The following is a 17424-nucleotide window of genomic DNA, read 5'->3' as shown; positions in this document are numbered from 1 at the left end:
GGGCGGTATCCGCGCTTGGCGTTAGTCGGCGACGATGAGGTTCAGAACGCAGATAGCCGATGTCTCGATCTTTACGCGTGTGGTGCAGTCTATTGGCAAAGTTGCCAACAAATGCATCCTCAAACTCACGCCGGACAAGATTCACATGATCTGCCTGGGCGACACCGATGGTACGCAGATCTGGTCGCAGATGCAGGTCGACTCGATCTTTCAGGACTACCGCATCGAGTCCAACTTTCAGAATCACATCAACCTCGAGGTGTCACCAGACACGTTACTAAAGGCGCTCAAGTCGGCTCACAACGCGTACAGTGTGATCCTTCGTCTGGCCAAACGCAACAAGGACCCTCTGCTCAGCTTCTCCATCTCGGCACAGAGCCATACGGGTGCTAAGCTCGAGGTGGTGCAGGATGTGCTGATCAAGGTACTCAAACCAGCCGAGATGAGTCGCATTGTGGAGCCGCTGTGTCCTGAACCGGACGTTCATATCATTCTGCCCAAGTTGCTCCACCTGCGCACTGTGGCAGATCACATGCGCTCGCTGTCGGACGTGGTGACGCTCTCTGCGAACCGACAAGGTGAACTGCGATTGTCGGTGGTGGAAGATGAGGTTAGCCTGGACACTACTTGGTCGGGTCTGGCGCATCCCACCATTGAAGCATCACAGTCGAGCCCAGCACAAAACCAGGAGAGCGATCCAAGCCAACACAAAAGCGTCAATCTTGAGACCAAGTCGTTGCTCAAATTCTTGTCGAGCTACCTTGTTGCTACGACCACGATTGCATGCATCTGCGCCAATCACTGCGCCATTTTTTATGTGTACATTGGCGACGTCGACAAGAGCAGCGGTGTCATGACGTTTTTCCTACCTGGTGTTGTCCGCGAGGATTGATGTTGCGGCACGCACTACGTTGCGATGCATTGCATGTGCCTTTGGGATGGCACGCATCGCGCATTATGGGCTCCCGCTCCAAGCGCTTCCATCTGTACTACTAGTCACCATCTGCATCGATTCTGGTTGTTGCGGATCGCGAGTGAATTCTGCTGAGCTGTAGCTGAAGTGTGCTTGTGCAACACGCGGGTGCTCGCTCGGATGTGTTTGCTAGAATGATTCGAAGAAAAGACTAGTCTTGCAACGCGCGGAAAAAGCTGTTGTAGGCTCCTTCGACGTCAAACAGCATCTGACGCGCTTGATCCTCATCGATTTCGTCGCTCGCCTTCATGTGGTTGAGTGTGATGAGCCATTTCAAGAGCTTTGCTCTGGTATCGCTTGCGTCCTGATCCTTTCCGACCTCGTCACTGCGACTGTAACCGCGCATGAGCTCGCTCAGCATGGGATGCAACTGATCCTTGGCACGCAGCTTGAGCTTGAGCGCGTCCATAAAGGTGATAAAGTTCTGCGTGGTCTCTGCGACCCACTTGGCCCTATCGGAGGAGGACTGCAATGACGAGGAGGAAGCGTGCTCTACTGTTGCGGGCACGCCGACGGTGAGGCGGTGAACGGCTGCGAGGTAATTCATCTTGTAGATGCGCATAAAGTCGGCGAGGTCAGTGATGGGTTTGGACGAGTGCTTTTCCTGGTCGACGATGAGTTTGAGCATGGTCTTGCATTGGGCGAGTAGACGAGTGCATGTGGGCGCGTACTCCTTTTCACTGATTGATTCGCGAACGTAGGCACGTTCCAGATAGTCGAGCGCAACAATGAGACTGAAAAGTGTTGCCATGTTTTCGTAGCGCTCTCGATCATGGTTGTTGGAGTACAGCCGTGCCTCCTCGTATGGGTTGAGCTCGGCGTAGGATGAGGTCGACATGACTCAAGGCTAGCCTCAGCCTGAAACGAGCGAGCGAGATGTTCGATATAGCTCCAAGATGATGAGCAATGTTTTGCGTACGTAAGATGGTGTCGGGATGCAAGTCTACGATCCACACGATCGGCGGTGTTGAGAGCCACCAAGATATACAAGGCTACTCTGCGACTGTAATGGCGAGTCGACCAAGACAGGACAGGGTCCATTCCACGCCAATCGTGATTAATGTGAATGCCGACTTGGCCGATTCACGATGTACGGCTTACGATTCACGATTACGATTCTGACGTGACACCAATCTGAATCACACGAAGTGAATCACGAATCACTTCTTGTGCTTACCTTAGTGATTCTTGTCGTTCGTGCTTGGCGGGACGGTGTCGGCCTTGCCGTGTGGGGTTCGTGTATCCCAATCACCGATCCCGATGCATTCTGTTTGATTCACACTCTGTGACTTATTGCCGCTAAAGCGCTGCGCGCACACTCGTATCTCACGACTTGGAAACTCGCAACTGCCGACTCACGACTCACGACTGGCGCTGCGCCCAAAACTGAATCGTAAATTCACGATTTGTGCCTCCACGTCAGAACGCCACCGTGCACCCATGATTCACGATTTACAACTGCACGCTGCGACTGGATATAGCATACTAGTAAATCAGCTCATCACCATATCCGTGATTCGGGATTGACTCGTGCTTGACTCGATCCCCAGCCAGCTCTTGTTCGGCCGTTCCCATCCATCACTCACGCTTAGCGCTGTAATCTCTTGGTCAGGATACATCCGATTTCAACCGTCACTTTGACCGAGCATCTAGTTGGTGCGACCCCCCATCAACCGATCCCGCACGGTTCGGCGTCGTAGGTATCCTTGCTTCCTTCTCTCAATGCTCTGCTAAACGTGAAACACTGAGCGAGACATTCTCACAATGGATCCGACATCAGATTCAACGCTTCATTTTCACCATCACCGTCGCACTCAGCGCCATCAGCCATTCGCATCTTCACAGCCATCCGGCAGCATGCCTGCACCATCCAACTCCCACTCTCAGCCGCCCGCCGCATCTCCGTCGCCATCCACCGCCGCTTCCTCCAACCCCTTTGTCCGCTCCCATCATGGCGACTTATCAGAGTCCGTAGCCGATTTCCAATCTACTGCTTCAGCTCAACACCTCCGACATCGCACAGAGCACCAGAGTATCGATAGCACCGCCTCCCACTCATCTCTCAACGACGATCATATCGCTGTTGCCATCAAGTGTCCTTCGCTCGATAAAGATTCGGCTATCATCAGAGTCAAATCCACCGATACGGTTCTTGCTCTCAAGAACATGATCGAAAGCACATGGCCCGGTGCTCCTCGCGCCGATGGTATGCGTTGCATCCGATCCGGCCGCATCTTGGGCGACAGTGAGCTTCTCGGCCAGCTCGCACAGATGGTAAGTGTCGAGCCCAATACCAAATCCAAACCAAGCCCAACCCAAACCCAAAGCCGTCTTTCATTGAGGGACTGCTGCTGAAATTTCTCTCGGTCTTGTTTGCAAATAACCACATTCAACTCATTTCTAGCTCGACCAAGGCGAACCCTTGTCGCTTCACCTCGTCATTCGCCCCGATGCGTGGTCAGACCCACAAAATCGACCCACTCCTTCGCGCCGCAGCTCCTATTTGCAACAACAACAACAACAACAACAGCAGCAGCAGCAGCAGCTGCGACAATCACAGCAACAAAGCCTCCCACCTTCGGCCTTGTCAGCACAAGTCGGTCCTCAACATGACGTGTCGCCCCCACATGCTGCCACCTTGACGCAGCACCCTCCTCATTGGTCGTCCGCTTTCGAGCCGTACTTTTCCGAGCCCATCCCCATCCCCGCTCAGTCTACATCTCGTCTATCACAAAACCACGACGACAACTACGTCCCTGCACCTAGCAGGAACACAACCGCCAACATGCTCCGCTCCGGTACAGGTCAGGATGTTTCTGACGCGTACGCCGTGCTTGAGGAAGCTCTTCGCGTCACTGCGCCCGACAATTGGCCTCTGCTGATCGAGGCTCTCAGTGAAGCATGCGACGAATACGTGGCCATGTACGAGCACATCTATAGCGATGCCCATCTAGCACAAAAGTCTGGGTCGTCTAGACCTGAAACACGCACTATACAGCCTTTCGCACAGAGTCGTCTTTTGACCAGCATCGAGACAACGTTGCTTGGCTGGGAACCTGTTCCGATGCCGCACCAAGATCATGCTGCTACCACATCGTTGGATGCCGACAACAAAAGTCGATACATATATCAGCAAGTCTCACACCGCGGTCTACCGTATCTGTTGCGCATCTCTACTACGCCCTTAGCCGTACAACGCAGCCAGGCACTTGCGACGCTTCTGCACCGCATCACAACGCTCGGCAACATGATCGACAAGCTCGAAAACGTCATCATGCTCGGCACGCTCATTCAGTCACAGCCTCTCCACTCTTCAACTGCTTCAAGTGTGCCTGGCGCGATAGCACCGACACAACTCAATGGCGCTGCAGCCGCAGGCCGAGCTCTGGCGCTCGAACAGGGCGGCGTCATAGCTGGTGCCTCTCATTTCGTACAAAGCATCCTTCGGTCTCTGCGAGGCATCACAGTGGCCGACGTGACCGCCGTGATCATGCCAATGGCAATGATTAGCTTCAAACTCGGCATTCTGCTCTCTGTCATGCTGCGCGGTGCCGACCCGTTCAAGTGGTACTTTGTGCTCGGCATGGCTTCGATTTACGTTGTCTTTGAAAGCTATCGCATCGTTCAACGCCGCATGCGTGCTCATCAGCGCATGGCGCTCCATCCGGCTGCCGCTGCACAGCTGCCGCAGCACGAGGTTCAAGCTGCGGCTGCCAATAACAATGCTGGACCAGCTGCTGATGCTGCTCCTCGTACTGATGGTGCACCGATGGTGGGCGCCAATGTCCCCAGCGCACCTCTGAACGAACAAGCAGCTGAACGTCAAGCGACCGAAGACCCATTCAGACCGCTTCCGCCACCGCAAGCACCACCTCGGTTGCGATCGCGTACGCGCTTCTCGTATGACTGGTGCATTGACTGCGTAGCCTTGCTCGGGCTCGACGCTGAGGATGTGGAGCTAGGCCTACTCCCCGCGTCCGGTGCTCGGACTCGAGAAGCGAGCTGGGTCGAAAGAGTTCTGAATTCGGAGTGGCTTCTGCCCATCTTGCTGTTCGTGGTCACCATGATGCCCGCAGTGGAACAGCGGCGCAGACGCGCAATCGAGGAGCGAGAACGTGTGATTCGCAAGTGGACGAGGTTGGAGCAGGAACGTCGACAACGCGTGGTCGAGTTGCAGGAAAAGCAAGCGGCGGAACGGGGCGATGCGCCAGATTCGCCAGATTCGCCAGATTCGCCAGGTGCTTTGGGTGGCGCCGCAACCGCGATGTTGAGTGTAGCCGAGGTGGGGATGCAAGACAAGAGGGCCGAGTATGTAGATCGTATGCTTAGGCAGAGGCGCACAACGGAGGCAGTGGATTTGGATGATGACGATGGTGCGAGCTTGGCCAGGCAGATGCAGGAGGAGCAAGACGGTGATATGGATATCGACCTTTTCTGATCGCTTGCGTGTTTACGGTCCGCAGTCGTCAGTCGGTCTCACAGCTGTTGGTACATTCACAATTGCACCTTGGTGCTTGGCTGCACGCCGATTCATTCATGTCGAGACTTTTTGCACACGTTTGCGATTTGATCGTGATTTCGGACGTGGATTCGTGAGTGCGTGCGGAATCGGATCGAGTAGAAAGTGCTGCGAGATGCGACAGGGAGGACGGCCAGGGATGGGTTACAGGATCTTGTTCATGGAGTACATGTTTGTGCGGACGGGGGTGGGGATGTTGGTGGTGATGATGGGGGCGTGATACATGTTGATGGTGTGGGCAGAGTCGATGAGTTCTGGGAAGTGGGGGGGGTGGGATGCGCGAGTGTTGTGCGTGTTGGCAGCCGAGGATGGTTTGGTAGCTATGGCGGTGGCAAGACCGGCAGTGGCGGCGGCTACACTGGCACTGACAGCCCCGGCGACGTACTGCAAGCCGTCGCCCTTTTCAAGTGCCTTGGCCTTGGTCTTGTCAGCCTTTTCCTGTTGCTTCTTGGCTTTGGCTGCCGCTTTTTCAGCACGCGCCTTTTGAGCCGCGTGCTTCTTTGCCTCGACATCCGCATCGGGCGCCACCTTGCTAGCCGAAGATGCCTGTTTTCCATCCGGAATCCTGATAAACTCTCTCCTACCATTCTTACCGACCAACTGGTCCAAAATATAGTAGCCTTTGCGCTCGAATTGGATCGCAGCGCCCGGCTCAAGCGACGCCACGTTGTGATCCGCGAGCGCGACACTGCGAAACTCGGAATTCGGCGTGACAAAGTCGGCAAAGTTATCCTCCTCGTCCAACTTTTTCTTGGTGATCAGGTAGTCAAAGTCGAGCAGGTCCACCTCGACCAATGTCTCTGTAGTGGAAGCCGACGCCGCGAGCCAGGTGACCTTCTTCTTGGTCTTTTTAAAGTCACCATCCAAATTGGCGCTTGCATCGATCGAAACCACGTTGCCTGCAGCGTCGGTCTGCTTCGAGTCAATGATCACATTGCCCCAATCCATCAACGTCACCTCTTCGGCTTGGCCGAACGACCGCGCGTCTGCCTGCTCCACATATACCTCTTGGTCGAACACGGTGAGCTTGGTGCCCAGATCCGCGTTCTTCTTGTGCCTCGGCATCTCCTTGGTGTGACGCTTGGGCGCACCTTTGACGTTGACCTTGACAAGGCCGTCTTTATCGAGAGCATGGTATCGTGGAACAACAGGATCGATGTTGCGCTTGTTGATGGTCCAGATATTGTCCCATTCCATGTTGATGATCTGTTGCGATGGGCCCTGCGCCAAGATGAACTCTTGGATCGTTTCGATCGTCATACCTCTCCTGCGGATACCTCGGACGGTAGGGAAACGTGGATCGTCCCAACCAGAAACCACTCCATTATCCACAAACCACTGCAGCTTACGTTTGGACAGAAGCGTGTAGACAAAGTTGAGACGACCAAAGTCCCAAATATCCACTTTACGCAGCTTGAGCGCGTCGAGCATCCAGTAGTACTGCGGGTTGCGGTCGCGGTACTCGTTGGTACGCAGAGCGTGCGTGACGCCTTCGATCGAGTCGACAATCGGGCACGCAAAGTCGTACGTTGGGTACACCTTCCAGGTAGTGCCCGTGCGGTGATGCGAGACGTCTGGGTTGCAGCGATAGATGACTGGGTCACGCATTGCCTTGTTCGGATCCGAATACGAGATCTTGGCACGCAAGCACCACTTACGACCTTCAGCAGAGCCAGTCGACATGTCGGCGAAACGCGTCATATTTTCCTCGACCGATGCATCACGGCGCTTCGAAGCGATCCCGTCCATACGCTCGGCACGCATCTGCTCCTGAGGTGTGTCATCAGCGTACGCTTTGCCAAGCTGAATCATCTGGATGGCAAGCTGGTAAAGCTTGTCAAAGTAATCCGAGGTGTGGCTCGTCGCGTCACCCTTGATACCGAGAAGTGCGAGATCCTCGATGATTGACTGTTCGAACTCCTCCTTCTCCTTGCTTGGGTTGGTGTCGTCGAATCGAATAATGAGTTTGCCGTTGTACTGGCGAGCAAAATACTGGTTGAGAATGGCGGCTTTGGCGTGACCGACGTGCAGATAACCCGAAGGCTCGGGAGGGAAGCGAGTGACCACCTGGCCCTGCTGAGCATCCTTGAGGAAGAGATCAAAGCCAGCAGCGGTCTTTTTGTTCTTGAACTTCTCGGCCTTGGCATCGGCGAGTTGGACGAGCGCGTCAGAGAAGGGTGCAAGCGAGTCGATGTGGTTGAACCATCGCTGCAAGTGCTTGTGGAGACCCTTACGGACGAGACCAATGACGGGCGAGCTGGCACGCACAGCCGCCCAGATGGCTGCATCAGCCGCAGTGACAGAGTGGCTGACGAGAAACGTGCGCAGAGCAAGGTGCTGGTCGAGGCTGTCGGCGATCGCCGAAGCGGTCTGGAAGTTGGCGAGTGCTAGGTTGTCGCCTTGGCTGACGTAGAGGTTGACCTGTGCGCTCTGGTCCTTGTCGGTGCCAGAGAGACCAAGGTGGGCATAGTGCGAGGCGAGCTCTCGGATAATGTGAAGGTAGCCCTCAACAGGAGCGGCGTTAGGAAGGATCAGAGTGGGCGCGATGCCGTCCTCAAAGACGAGCGTGAGCGCCTGAGAAGCGTCAGCAGCAGTAACGAGTTTGGCAAGCGCGATAGGTGCCAGCGGGGCGACCTTTGCCTGCGGGTCGAGCTTGAGTGTGGGAGTAGCCATATTCGTATGTGTGACGGCCGCTCTTTGGTGTAAGAAATGATGGAGGAAAACGGGCAAGTAGGTCTTTCTAATATCAAAGCGCAGCTCCATTTTTTCGCAAAGAATTCAAGTAAGTTATCGAGCGAACACGCCGCTTGACTTGCAAAATGATTGAGACACGTTCCAAGGTCCAAGAAGAGTTGAAAGAGTATCATTCAATTGGTGTCAATCTGTGACGCTCTTCCATTCGTGATTCTTCTTCGCTCGAGTCAGACACGAGTGGATGAAGAGGGACTCGTGACTGTGACTGTGTAAGTAAATCGTGAATGCAAAGTCCGGAGCCGAATTCATCATTTACGAGCTTTTGGAATGTCAGTTTGTGCTGAGCGCTTTTGATCCGGGCTACGATCCTCCACCACATTCACCATAGGCATCTCGTCCTTTGCCGCATCTTCGGTCTTCCAGCGTCAACACGATGAGGTAAGCATCTGCACCTGTGTAACATGTCAGCTCGATCTTGGCTTTCGTTGTACTGACAAGTTTCCACATGTTGGCTTGCATTTCACACAGCCAATACGTCAATGTTCCCAAGTCCGAACTGGACCAATCGCAGATCAGAGAGCTTGAACAGTATGAGATCTCTCAAGGTCCTCTTTCTGTGCTGCAGCAATCCGTTCGCAATCACACCCAAATCCTGATTGCACTTCGCAACAACAAGAAACTCCTTGCAAGGGTAAAGGCATTCGACCGTCACTCCAATATGGTGCTTGAAAACGTAAAGGAGATGTGGACAGAGGTGCCCAAGGGCAAAGGCAAAAAGCCGGTCAACAAGGACCGCTTCATCTCCAAGATGTTCCTTCGTGGCGACTCGGTCGTTCTGGTGCTTAGAAATACCGCTTAAACCGTCGCACACACATCCGAATCACGCCGACAGATACCCCAAACTGCTTCAAGACAATCCATCTAGCAGTCACACGATAAATCGGTGCGATCGAGCAGAACACATCTAAAAAGTATCACACTGTATCACTACTGCAATCCAACCGACAATTCTCAGGTCGCGCGTTGACTGTGTCGGATGTGCGACTAAGCTGTATCGACCAATCGAACTACAGAGGGCGATGGGGTTTTCGTCAGCCAAGCCACCATCAGCCAAAGTTGGTTCTTTTCTTCTGATGCAAAGCCGTGTCAGATTTGGCTTCGGCCTTGGACTTGCTCACTCTTGTCGCTACTTGTGGCTTGCTACCCGAGTTGACTGTGTGGTTTTCTTGATGCAGCCGATTGGCACTGCTTGCTTGTACATGCCACCAAGCACCAGCCAAGTCTGCGTCTCGACAATGAGCTGGCTGTGCACGGCCTGATTGGGAGCTTCATGTTGTTTCTGACCCACCAGCGGCAATTTTGCCGCGCAGCCACTGTCCTGTCCGACGGCGTGCATGTTTCGGAGCGTTCTCGGCATTCACCACAACGCCAGATTCACAAACGACGTCGTGTCGATTACACAAGAACCACACCAAGTGAATCACTTCACAGATGCGGGCAAGTTTCACAATTCACGATTCACGATTCTCACGCCCAGTCGTGAGTGGGCACCCAGCCGTGCAGCAGGATAAGAGTGAAACACGGCACATGTGCCGTGTTGTCTTGCGCCCGTCGGATCCACTTTTTTCTTGTTTCACCCACCATCATCGTCGCCAGTGCATCAGTCGGAGTCGTTGCACTGTCGAGTTCATCACGCACACTTGCACGTCGGGTTCGGTGCTTCATCATGGCGCCTCGTTTGTTTGGCCCTGGTTCGAATCGTGTGTGATCTTGCCCGCACCATGATCCGAACGCGTGCGCTTCTGGATGGTCTTTGCTCTGACTTGGGTAGATAGGTACGGTACCTGACGGCGCGCATGCAGTAGCAGCAGCAGCAGCACAGCCAATGGCCCTGCCCCCTTTTAGAACGATTCATGTCAACCATCATCGACTTCATCTGGTGATATGCACTTGACTACCCACCGTACTTTCGAGTTGCCAGCATGTGACCACGTTGCAGCTCCAAGACATGCGGCATATATATTGGTTGGTTTACTCTTGTTTTCCCGCGAGTCGGTCTGAACACTCTTCATTGCAAGAGAACTTGCTTGTCTCGATCGTTTCTTCTTCACACTTCGACGTGTAACGAGCTGGTACTCGGAAAGTGGACGATTGGACAATCGACACATACGCACACCGATGCGTGTTCCGCACTCGACCAAAGGCGCTGCTAAACGGGATGGAACCGACGCTGGACGCACATGTGCTGGGGGCGTAATGTCGAGCGTTTTCGTTCTGGTGGTGATGGTTCTGGTTCTCGGCAGTGTTGTGCGTGCTTCGCCTGTTCTCGCTGCGACGGCTCCGGGGTGTGATGCGATTGCTTGTGGTAAGTACGCCTTGGTGCAGCGAACTCATCGGTCGGTCCAACTGACGAAACTGGCGCGTTTACATTGCACAGATACGGTGGATTCCGCCTCGCGTGCATCCGCTTGGGCGGAATCGGGACAGATTGAAGCGCGCCATGCGGGTGTGCTTGAGCGACGGTCGGACAGCGTCTCGTCGACACGTCGACATATCAACTACGACGAATCGCAGCTCGTCACCCGCGCGTCGCGTGCCGCGCAACACCTCATCGCACGCTCACCAGCCGACGTGAATCCTGCGTTTGCGCCGCCATCCAACATGGCGCATTGGCCTGCTGTACCCTCGCCCAACGCTCCGCCTGCATCCCCTGCCGGCGGACCAAACCGGTTTGCTGATCCTGCCCATCAGTCATCTGGACCTCATCAACCTGCATCTCTACCAGAACAAGCTGCAACCGATCCAGCCAAAGACTTCCGCTTATTCCTATCAGCTCAGTTCTAAGCTAAGTGCTCTTGTACTAACTTGAATGCACATTCCACATTCTTGATACGTGAAGTTTGATTCGTGATGCGATTGTGGGGATACATTCAGTTATCGCGCAGTTGGGAATTCACGATTCATGATTGTGAATTTGCGTGTCGCTGCGATCGATAGCACATGTGTGTATAATTGCGAATCTATCGGGAGCTGTGTTGAGAAAAGCGACGCGCGAGGACCGATGTGTTTCAGCGAGCGCGTGTAAATCTGTACCGAAGAGCAGTCACGAGATTTACCGATGCGCATGCACCGGGGCACGGTGACAGGCATGTAAAGCACACATCCGTGATTGCAGCGAAGCGAAAGGTGCAAGTGGAATTCACTATAGACCGACTAAGCAGGCCACGACATAACCAAAGATGGGGAGGACCAAGTTGTCGTGTTGATCCGAAACGCCTTCGAGCAAGCCGAGCGAGGTGATGACGCCGAGGTACTTGAGCATGTGAAACGGTTCGCACCAACCGACGAGCCGGAGGAGCCAAGCAGACGCCATGATGCTCGTCACGAACGCCAGCGAGCCTTCGACCGTCTTGCTGGAGCCGCCGGGCCAGTAGGTACGGCCGTACCTCCGTCCGACGACCGAGGCGAGCGAGTCGCCTACTCCGAGCACGAGCACGCCCGTCTGCTGCACGATGCGCGAGTGGCCTTCCAGCCACAACGGACCGGCGCAGCCAGTGAGCAGGTAGAAGTGCGACAGGATCACCGGTCCCGAGTCCTTGTGGTCCAGGAACTCGGACATAAACACGTGCAAAACAGCGCCGAACGGGTAGAGCGCGTAGTACCGCACGTACTCGGCCAAGATGAACGCCGAAAACGCGAGCGAGAAGCCCAAGTGCGTGAAGGCAGGGTCGAGTGCGATCCCAGGCACGAACAGCAGCACGGCGAGCGCATGGAAGAACTTGCGTCGCGCGTTGAGCGACAGATACGATGCCTTTTTGATCGCAGCTGTGTTGTGCTCCTTTGCCAGAAGAGACGCACTTCCGCTTAGCGTCGACAGCTTCAGGTTGCCGCCAGCGCCCCGCTTGGCTTCACATGCTCCCACATTGCTGCCGTTGCCTACATTCGCTATGTTCGCGCTAGTCAACCCTGCGCCCGGCCTACCGCTCGGAGCATTCGTATCAATGTTTTCAGCCGTGATCTCTACGCCGCCTGGTGCGTGCGAGCTGGGCGATACTGCAACAACTACATCAGAGGGAGCAGCGCTCTTGATCTCTTGCTGTTGCTGTTGTTGCAGCTTGAGCTGAGCAGCTGAATGATTTGCGGCAGCCGTTGCAACGGGCATCTTGGAGCCCAGCATGGTTCGCTGATACGAGTTGCCCATGCTGCGGAAACGCTTGGCCCGAGCCACAACTGCCTGCCAGCACGAGATGGACACCGAGATGAGCACAAGCCAGTAACAGACCAGCACCGGACGCGTCCAAGGCTTTGTACCCTTGAGCATGAACGACAACGTCCACAGCCACGGATCTCGGCGTACGAGTAGCCAGCGCACCCACATGCCGAGCACACCCACTACGTAGATAACGGTAAAGAGATAGAAGAAGCCGGCGAGCAAACGGCGGTGCAGGTCGCGCTTGTCGGGCCAGCGGAGGCGATGCGTGGGTTTCTGTGCCAGGTTGCGCGACAGGTACAGAAGTGGTGAGAGCAAAAACCCAATCATGAAAGTGCCGACGATGAGTGCGAGCTGGAAAATGAGTAGCGGCGTTGGGCGTCGGAAGGTCTTGACGTACGGGGTTGTTACGGGGAGCAACTTGGCAAGGCAGAGATGCAGAGCTTCCATGGTCAGCGTGACACCAACTGCGGCAACAATGCCGAGTTCTCCCAATGTGAAGCTTCTACGTGCAAGTCGGGAAATGGTGTACAGATTCGCCTGGTAGAATAAAGCCGCAGCGATGACTTCCCAGCGTGCCAGGTCTGACCACAGAGGAAAGCCGTACAGAGCGGCAGCGTCCTTGACGAGCTCGAGCGTGATAGCTACCACCGTGGAAAAGGCGGTGAAGCTGCGCAGCTTTGCCCAATTGCTCTTGGGGAACTGATGCGGGAGACGGATCCACTTTGTGGCAAAGAGATGACAGAACAAGACGGTAGATGTCATACACATGGTGCTCACAAGAGAGTGGCGTGACACCACGAGTGTCGTCATTCCGCCTCCGAGCTTTCGATCGTGATTGAGAATTTCAGGAGGTCCCTCGACCAACCAAGGAGGGTTGGGAAGCGCTTCTCCGGAGGCACGTGCGCTGCTGCGACCGACAGTCTGATCCTGTATTGCCGAAAACAGGGTAGCACAGGCGAGCAAGGGTGGAAGCAGAAGAGCGTTGAGAGCGCCATCCTCTGGACATGAGCGATAGTTGCGATGGTCAGTGGCCCAGATGGCAGCTTGCTCGTCCGGGTCGCGTAGGAAAAAGTAGAGCGTGCTGACGAGGGTAATGAAGCCGACTTCGGAAGCATGGCTCTGTGTTTCGCGCTTTGGATGTGTTTTGAGACCACGATAGGCAACGCAGGAGGCGAGACTGGCGAGCAAGGCCTCCAAGGAAGGATTGACGCGCATTCGTCGCCACTTTGAAGCAAGACCACGGTGCGATGATATTGAGGATGCTGAAAGTTTGGCAATGCTGGAGCCAGCCGGACCGGCTGCAGTTGATATCGAAGAAGATCGAGCTGGTTCTGTACCTGCCTTGGCCGTGGAAGTTGCTGGTGTTGCGCCGCTGGCGCGTGCTGTCTTATCGTGACTGGCGCGTCTTGCCTTCAGTGCAGCGGGCGGGGGTGAGTCGGAGGCAGGCAAGCTCACGACGGTCGGTTCAGTAGGAGAAGTTCGGAAACCTGCTGCACCCATAGCGCGAGATAAGATGGACTCGCGGCTGGGTCGCGACGCTGAGGTGCGTAGCGACGAGTCCGAGGCAAGATGACGCGGATGTTTGGGAGAACGAGTGTTGCCTATGGAGGATTTGGTGAATCGAGAAGTGGATCGACGATTGTATGCCGAGCCAGAGAGAGCGTTAGGTGGCAGAGAAGGAGGGTGTGCGTTGGCTGATGGCAGTGAATAGGCAGGGGCTCGCAAGACGGCATGGTCGAGTACGAGCGGACGAGATCGATCGTGGCTGTGTCGCTTGCGACCTATGTCCCAGTCGAACGGCTCGTACTCGGAGCCGGAAGAACGAATGTCGCTGCTCGATGCATAGCCGTCACCACCGTCAGCAGAAGGGTCAGCCGAGTAGGCGTCTCTGGACGTGACGGTATCAGATCGGTACCTTGGAGTAGGACGGTCGGTGGAGGAGCCGGAGAGCTCTCCAGAAGCAGTGGGCCAGGCCGAGATGCTAGAAGCAGGGGAAGAGGCAGGCTGCGGAGACGAAGTGGGGGTGGAAGCAGCATAGCCGTAGCGAGAGGCGGGAGCCGAGGCGGCCGAGTCGAGAATGTTGCGCCTGCGGAGGCTGACAGGCGCAGGTGGGTGAGCTGCAGAATGCGCGGTAGCAACGCCATGACTTAGTCGTCGTGAAGATGGGCCAGCTTTGGCATTCGAGGCAAAGTAGGGGTGCTGATGTGTGCCATCAGCGTTGGTTGCACTGTGTCCGTTGGCATGCGCATTAGATGCATGGCTAGTGGAGTGATGAAGCCGCGACTTTCTCCATTCTCTGGCGCGCGTAGCGGAAGCCTGGTTGGAGAGTCGACGAGCAGCCTTACGGAGACGGGACGAATCTGGAAGCGACTGTTCCGGGATGGACGCGACCGAATCGGTAGAGTAAGTGCGCTCCATGGCGAGGAAAGGATGAACGAATGACTACGAAACCAGCTGCTGTCCCGATTGTGACGTGGTTGCAAGGCGAGCTGGCTGGCGTATTGGCCGCAAGAACAGTCGACTCGGTTATGCGCCCATGTCTTGATCGGAGAGCGCGGTGAAAGGTACCGCTGTACAAGGAGATGCTGTGTCGTTTGTGCGTGATACGACAATCGTGAATGTCGAAAGTGTCTGGTGGTGAAGGAAGTGAAGAGATGTTTGGCGCTACAGACACCAAGCGTCAAGTTGTGAGTTACGTGTTGCACGGCGAACGATCAGGTTCTTGGTTGGTTGAAAGCCCAACCGTGAATTACATCCGTGAATTACATCCGTGAATTACATCCGTGTATCACATCCGTGAATCGTGAATCGTCGTCAATCTTTAGCATGCGTGACTGTGATTCACGATTGACGATTCAAGAATCAATCCGTGAATTCTCAGCGCAGTCACATCCACGATCGTGAGTCGAGAGTGACACAGCGACACGCGCTTTGCCATTATTAATATTTAAAATGAAGTAAAGTTACGGATCGTGAATCGTGAATCACGAATCGTGGCCGATTCCGACTAAAAACAAAACACTCGATTTCAATCGTGAATACATTCACGATTCGTGATTAACAATTTATAGTTGGAAGTCTACGGTCCACGATCCGTGATCCGTGAACAATAGCGAAAACATAACAAACAGATCGTGGCTGCACGGCCGCTCTTGCCCGTGCAGCTCAATCACGGATGCATCTTCGTATCGCGATTTGGCGTGCGCTTCCAAAGAGGAACACGCAACACAGAGACAAATCCCTCCGTGCTGGCGCCCTGTGATCAGCTACGCCGTACAGCGGCCAAGACTGACACCACTCTAGTCAGTGAGTCATTCTCGGAATGCATCTCACTCAACCGCGTTCTACTTGTTCTGCGTAAAAAGGGTCAGAGCCAAAATCGTGTATAGTGAATAGTTGGGCGCTTTCGGGATCTGGCGGTTGGAAATGTACATGAGCATGGACATGAAGCGTGAAGCTAGCAAGAAGTTGTAGGCTGCTGCCAAGCGTCGAACTGGAAAGACGAGCTGCCATGCGGTGCAGGTGGAGGCGGCTTGGGCGAAGACGACACGTACGTTGAAGCATGCGTTGCATCGTTCCATGTCGACAGCGAAGCGTTGGCGTCACCGTAGCCCGTCGCGTAGCCGTGCGCGGTCAGACTCGCGTAGCTACGCGAGCCATCGATGGGTGTTGGACCTTCGGCTTGGTTGGCGCCAGCCTCGCTGTTGACAGAGTGCGAAGGCACGGTGGGTGGCACCATCAAGCCGTACCCAGCCGCCGTATAGCTTTGATTCGACGAAGACGATGCGTTAGACGAAGGTGGCGATGACAAGATTGGTGAGCCGCCATTCGCCCCGATCGCAGCCAAGCAAGGCGATGCTGTGGCGCCACAGGTCGAGATGGGAACCTGCAAGCCCACCGATCCGCCGCCGGCTTGCGCTGAATTCCACATGCTTTCCAGGCTGTTGGACTCGAGGTAATCTTGACCGTACCACGGACGGCTTTCCAATCCGTATCCCTTGCTGTAGTGAAACGTTGCCGGCTGCGATGATCCATAACAAGGCTGAACAGCACTGTTCTTTGCGGAAACATGTTCGATAGCTTGTCCACCGACCACACTAGATTCACCAAGATCTCGCAGAGGGTCAGTCGAATGTTGCCACAACTCGATCCTGCATTCAACGTCATTCACTCACGAGATGGGCAGACTCGGGCCGTAACACGACGTCTGGTGAGGGCCGCCGTTGTTGTGACGCTTGCGTGCACGCTTCTGCGACATACCGATAGCTAGCTGACCGAACCCTTCAGAGTCCGGTCGCAGGCAAGTCGAAGGAAAGTCGTATCCGAACAGAGGCACCAGGTGATCTCGAATCTCCCAGGCGATCCGGCGCGAGAGCTCTTTCGCCAGATCAAACGGCAGCCACGTGCCCTGGATGCTCAGATATCCGCCCTTGAGTTTCGTGATATGCGGGTCTAAAGCAGGGCATGTCTTGACAAGTCTTCCAAAGTTGACTGCGAAAGCGGACCGATCAAACTAAGCATATCAGCAGTGGCCAAAGACAGGACGCAACACCAACGTCAATCACAAATCATACCTTTGTTTTTGCCGAGCGCTTGAGTGATCGAGGTGAAGCGGACAAAAGAGGTGTCGACGTCGATCATCATTGTGTGGCCACGAACGTCGTACTCAAACACTGTTCATCCAGCCAACAAGCCGCGCAAAAGAACGAAAACGAGCGTTGTCAGTCACGACTGTGGCGCAAGGAAAAAGACTTGGAGTCACTTACCGGTCATGAATCCACTTTCTCCTCCAGCTGTGGCATACTTGCCCTTGCGAAACTCGTGGATCGGCGTTGGGAAGAGTCGTGCAGGGCGGGGCCCAGAAATGTAAAAATTGACGCCAGTTGCACTCAAAGGAGCTTGATTCATGTCGACATCGTTGCGTGAGTAAGGATGGCCACGCTTTGTACCGAGCACAAACCCCTCTCTCCGGCCCTGCTGGCGATGACGACGGAGAGCTTGCAATACTGTGGAATAAGTTATCCG

General features: G+C 55.0%; 8 protein-coding genes across 8 annotated transcripts; 4 read left to right on the top strand and 4 right to left on the bottom strand.

Annotated features, from left to right (window-relative positions):
- Nucleotides 1-34: 34 nt before the first annotated feature.
- On the top strand, nt 35-892 carry UMAG_04785 (uncharacterized protein; the record flags this gene model as incomplete). The annotated part of the gene is made up of 1 exon (XM_011393348.1): nt 35-892. The coding sequence occupies one exon, from the start codon at nt 35-37 to the stop codon at nt 890-892; it is 858 nt and encodes a 285-aa protein (XP_011391650.1).
- A 232-nt stretch (nt 893-1124) lies between these two features.
- Nucleotides 1125-1811, bottom strand: UMAG_10687 (putative protein involved in vacuolar traffic; the record flags this gene model as incomplete). Its single annotated transcript, XM_011393437.1, has 1 exon — nt 1125-1811. The coding sequence occupies one exon, from the start codon at nt 1809-1811 to the stop codon at nt 1125-1127; it is 687 nt and encodes a 228-aa protein (XP_011391739.1).
- Nucleotides 1812-2737: 926 nt separating this feature from the next.
- UMAG_10686 (uncharacterized protein) lies at nt 2738-5411 on the top strand (the record flags this gene model as incomplete). Its single annotated transcript, XM_011393436.1, has 2 exons — nt 2738-3247; nt 3378-5411. The coding sequence occupies 2 exons, from the start codon at nt 2738-2740 to the stop codon at nt 5409-5411; spliced, it is 2544 nt and encodes an 847-aa protein (XP_011391738.1).
- A 225-nt stretch (nt 5412-5636) lies between these two features.
- On the bottom strand, nt 5637-8165 carry UMAG_04782 (putative glutamyl-tRNA synthetase; the record flags this gene model as incomplete). Its single annotated transcript, XM_011393347.1, has 1 exon — nt 5637-8165. One exon carries the CDS (start codon nt 8163-8165, stop codon nt 5637-5639), a length of 2529 nt encoding a protein of 842 aa, XP_011391649.1.
- Nucleotides 8166-8619: 454 nt separating this feature from the next.
- UMAG_04781 (putative small nuclear ribonucleoprotein chain D2) lies at nt 8620-9045 on the top strand (the record flags this gene model as incomplete). Its single annotated transcript, XM_011393346.1, has 2 exons — nt 8620-8624; nt 8715-9045. 2 exons carry the CDS (start codon nt 8620-8622, stop codon nt 9043-9045), a joined length of 336 nt encoding a protein of 111 aa, XP_011391648.1.
- A 1397-nt stretch (nt 9046-10442) lies between these two features.
- Nucleotides 10443-11030, top strand: UMAG_12281 (uncharacterized protein; the record flags this gene model as incomplete). Its single annotated transcript, XM_011393475.1, has 2 exons — nt 10443-10551; nt 10624-11030. The coding sequence occupies 2 exons, from the start codon at nt 10443-10445 to the stop codon at nt 11028-11030; spliced, it is 516 nt and encodes a 171-aa protein (XP_011391777.1).
- A 358-nt stretch (nt 11031-11388) lies between these two features.
- Nucleotides 11389-14817, bottom strand: UMAG_04779 (dolichol kinase; the record flags this gene model as incomplete). Its single annotated transcript, XM_011393345.1, has 1 exon — nt 11389-14817. One exon carries the CDS (start codon nt 14815-14817, stop codon nt 11389-11391), a length of 3429 nt encoding a protein of 1142 aa, XP_011391647.1.
- A 915-nt stretch (nt 14818-15732) lies between these two features.
- UMAG_04778 (uncharacterized protein) lies at nt 15733-17307 on the bottom strand (the record flags this gene model as incomplete). Its single annotated transcript, XM_011393344.1, has 5 exons — nt 15733-15856; nt 15954-16550; nt 16575-16890; nt 16974-17072; nt 17166-17307. 5 exons carry the CDS (start codon nt 17305-17307, stop codon nt 15733-15735), a joined length of 1278 nt encoding a protein of 425 aa, XP_011391646.1.
- Nucleotides 17308-17424: the final 117 nt, after the last annotated feature.

Source organism: Mycosarcoma maydis, chromosome 17 (genome assembly GCF_000328475.2).
Source record: "Mycosarcoma maydis chromosome 17, whole genome shotgun sequence".
Classification (NCBI taxonomy): domain Eukaryota; kingdom Fungi; phylum Basidiomycota; class Ustilaginomycetes; order Ustilaginales; genus Mycosarcoma; species Mycosarcoma maydis.
The sequence above is the reverse complement of the archived record's forward strand: the minus strand, read 5'-3'. Positions and strand labels throughout refer to the sequence as shown.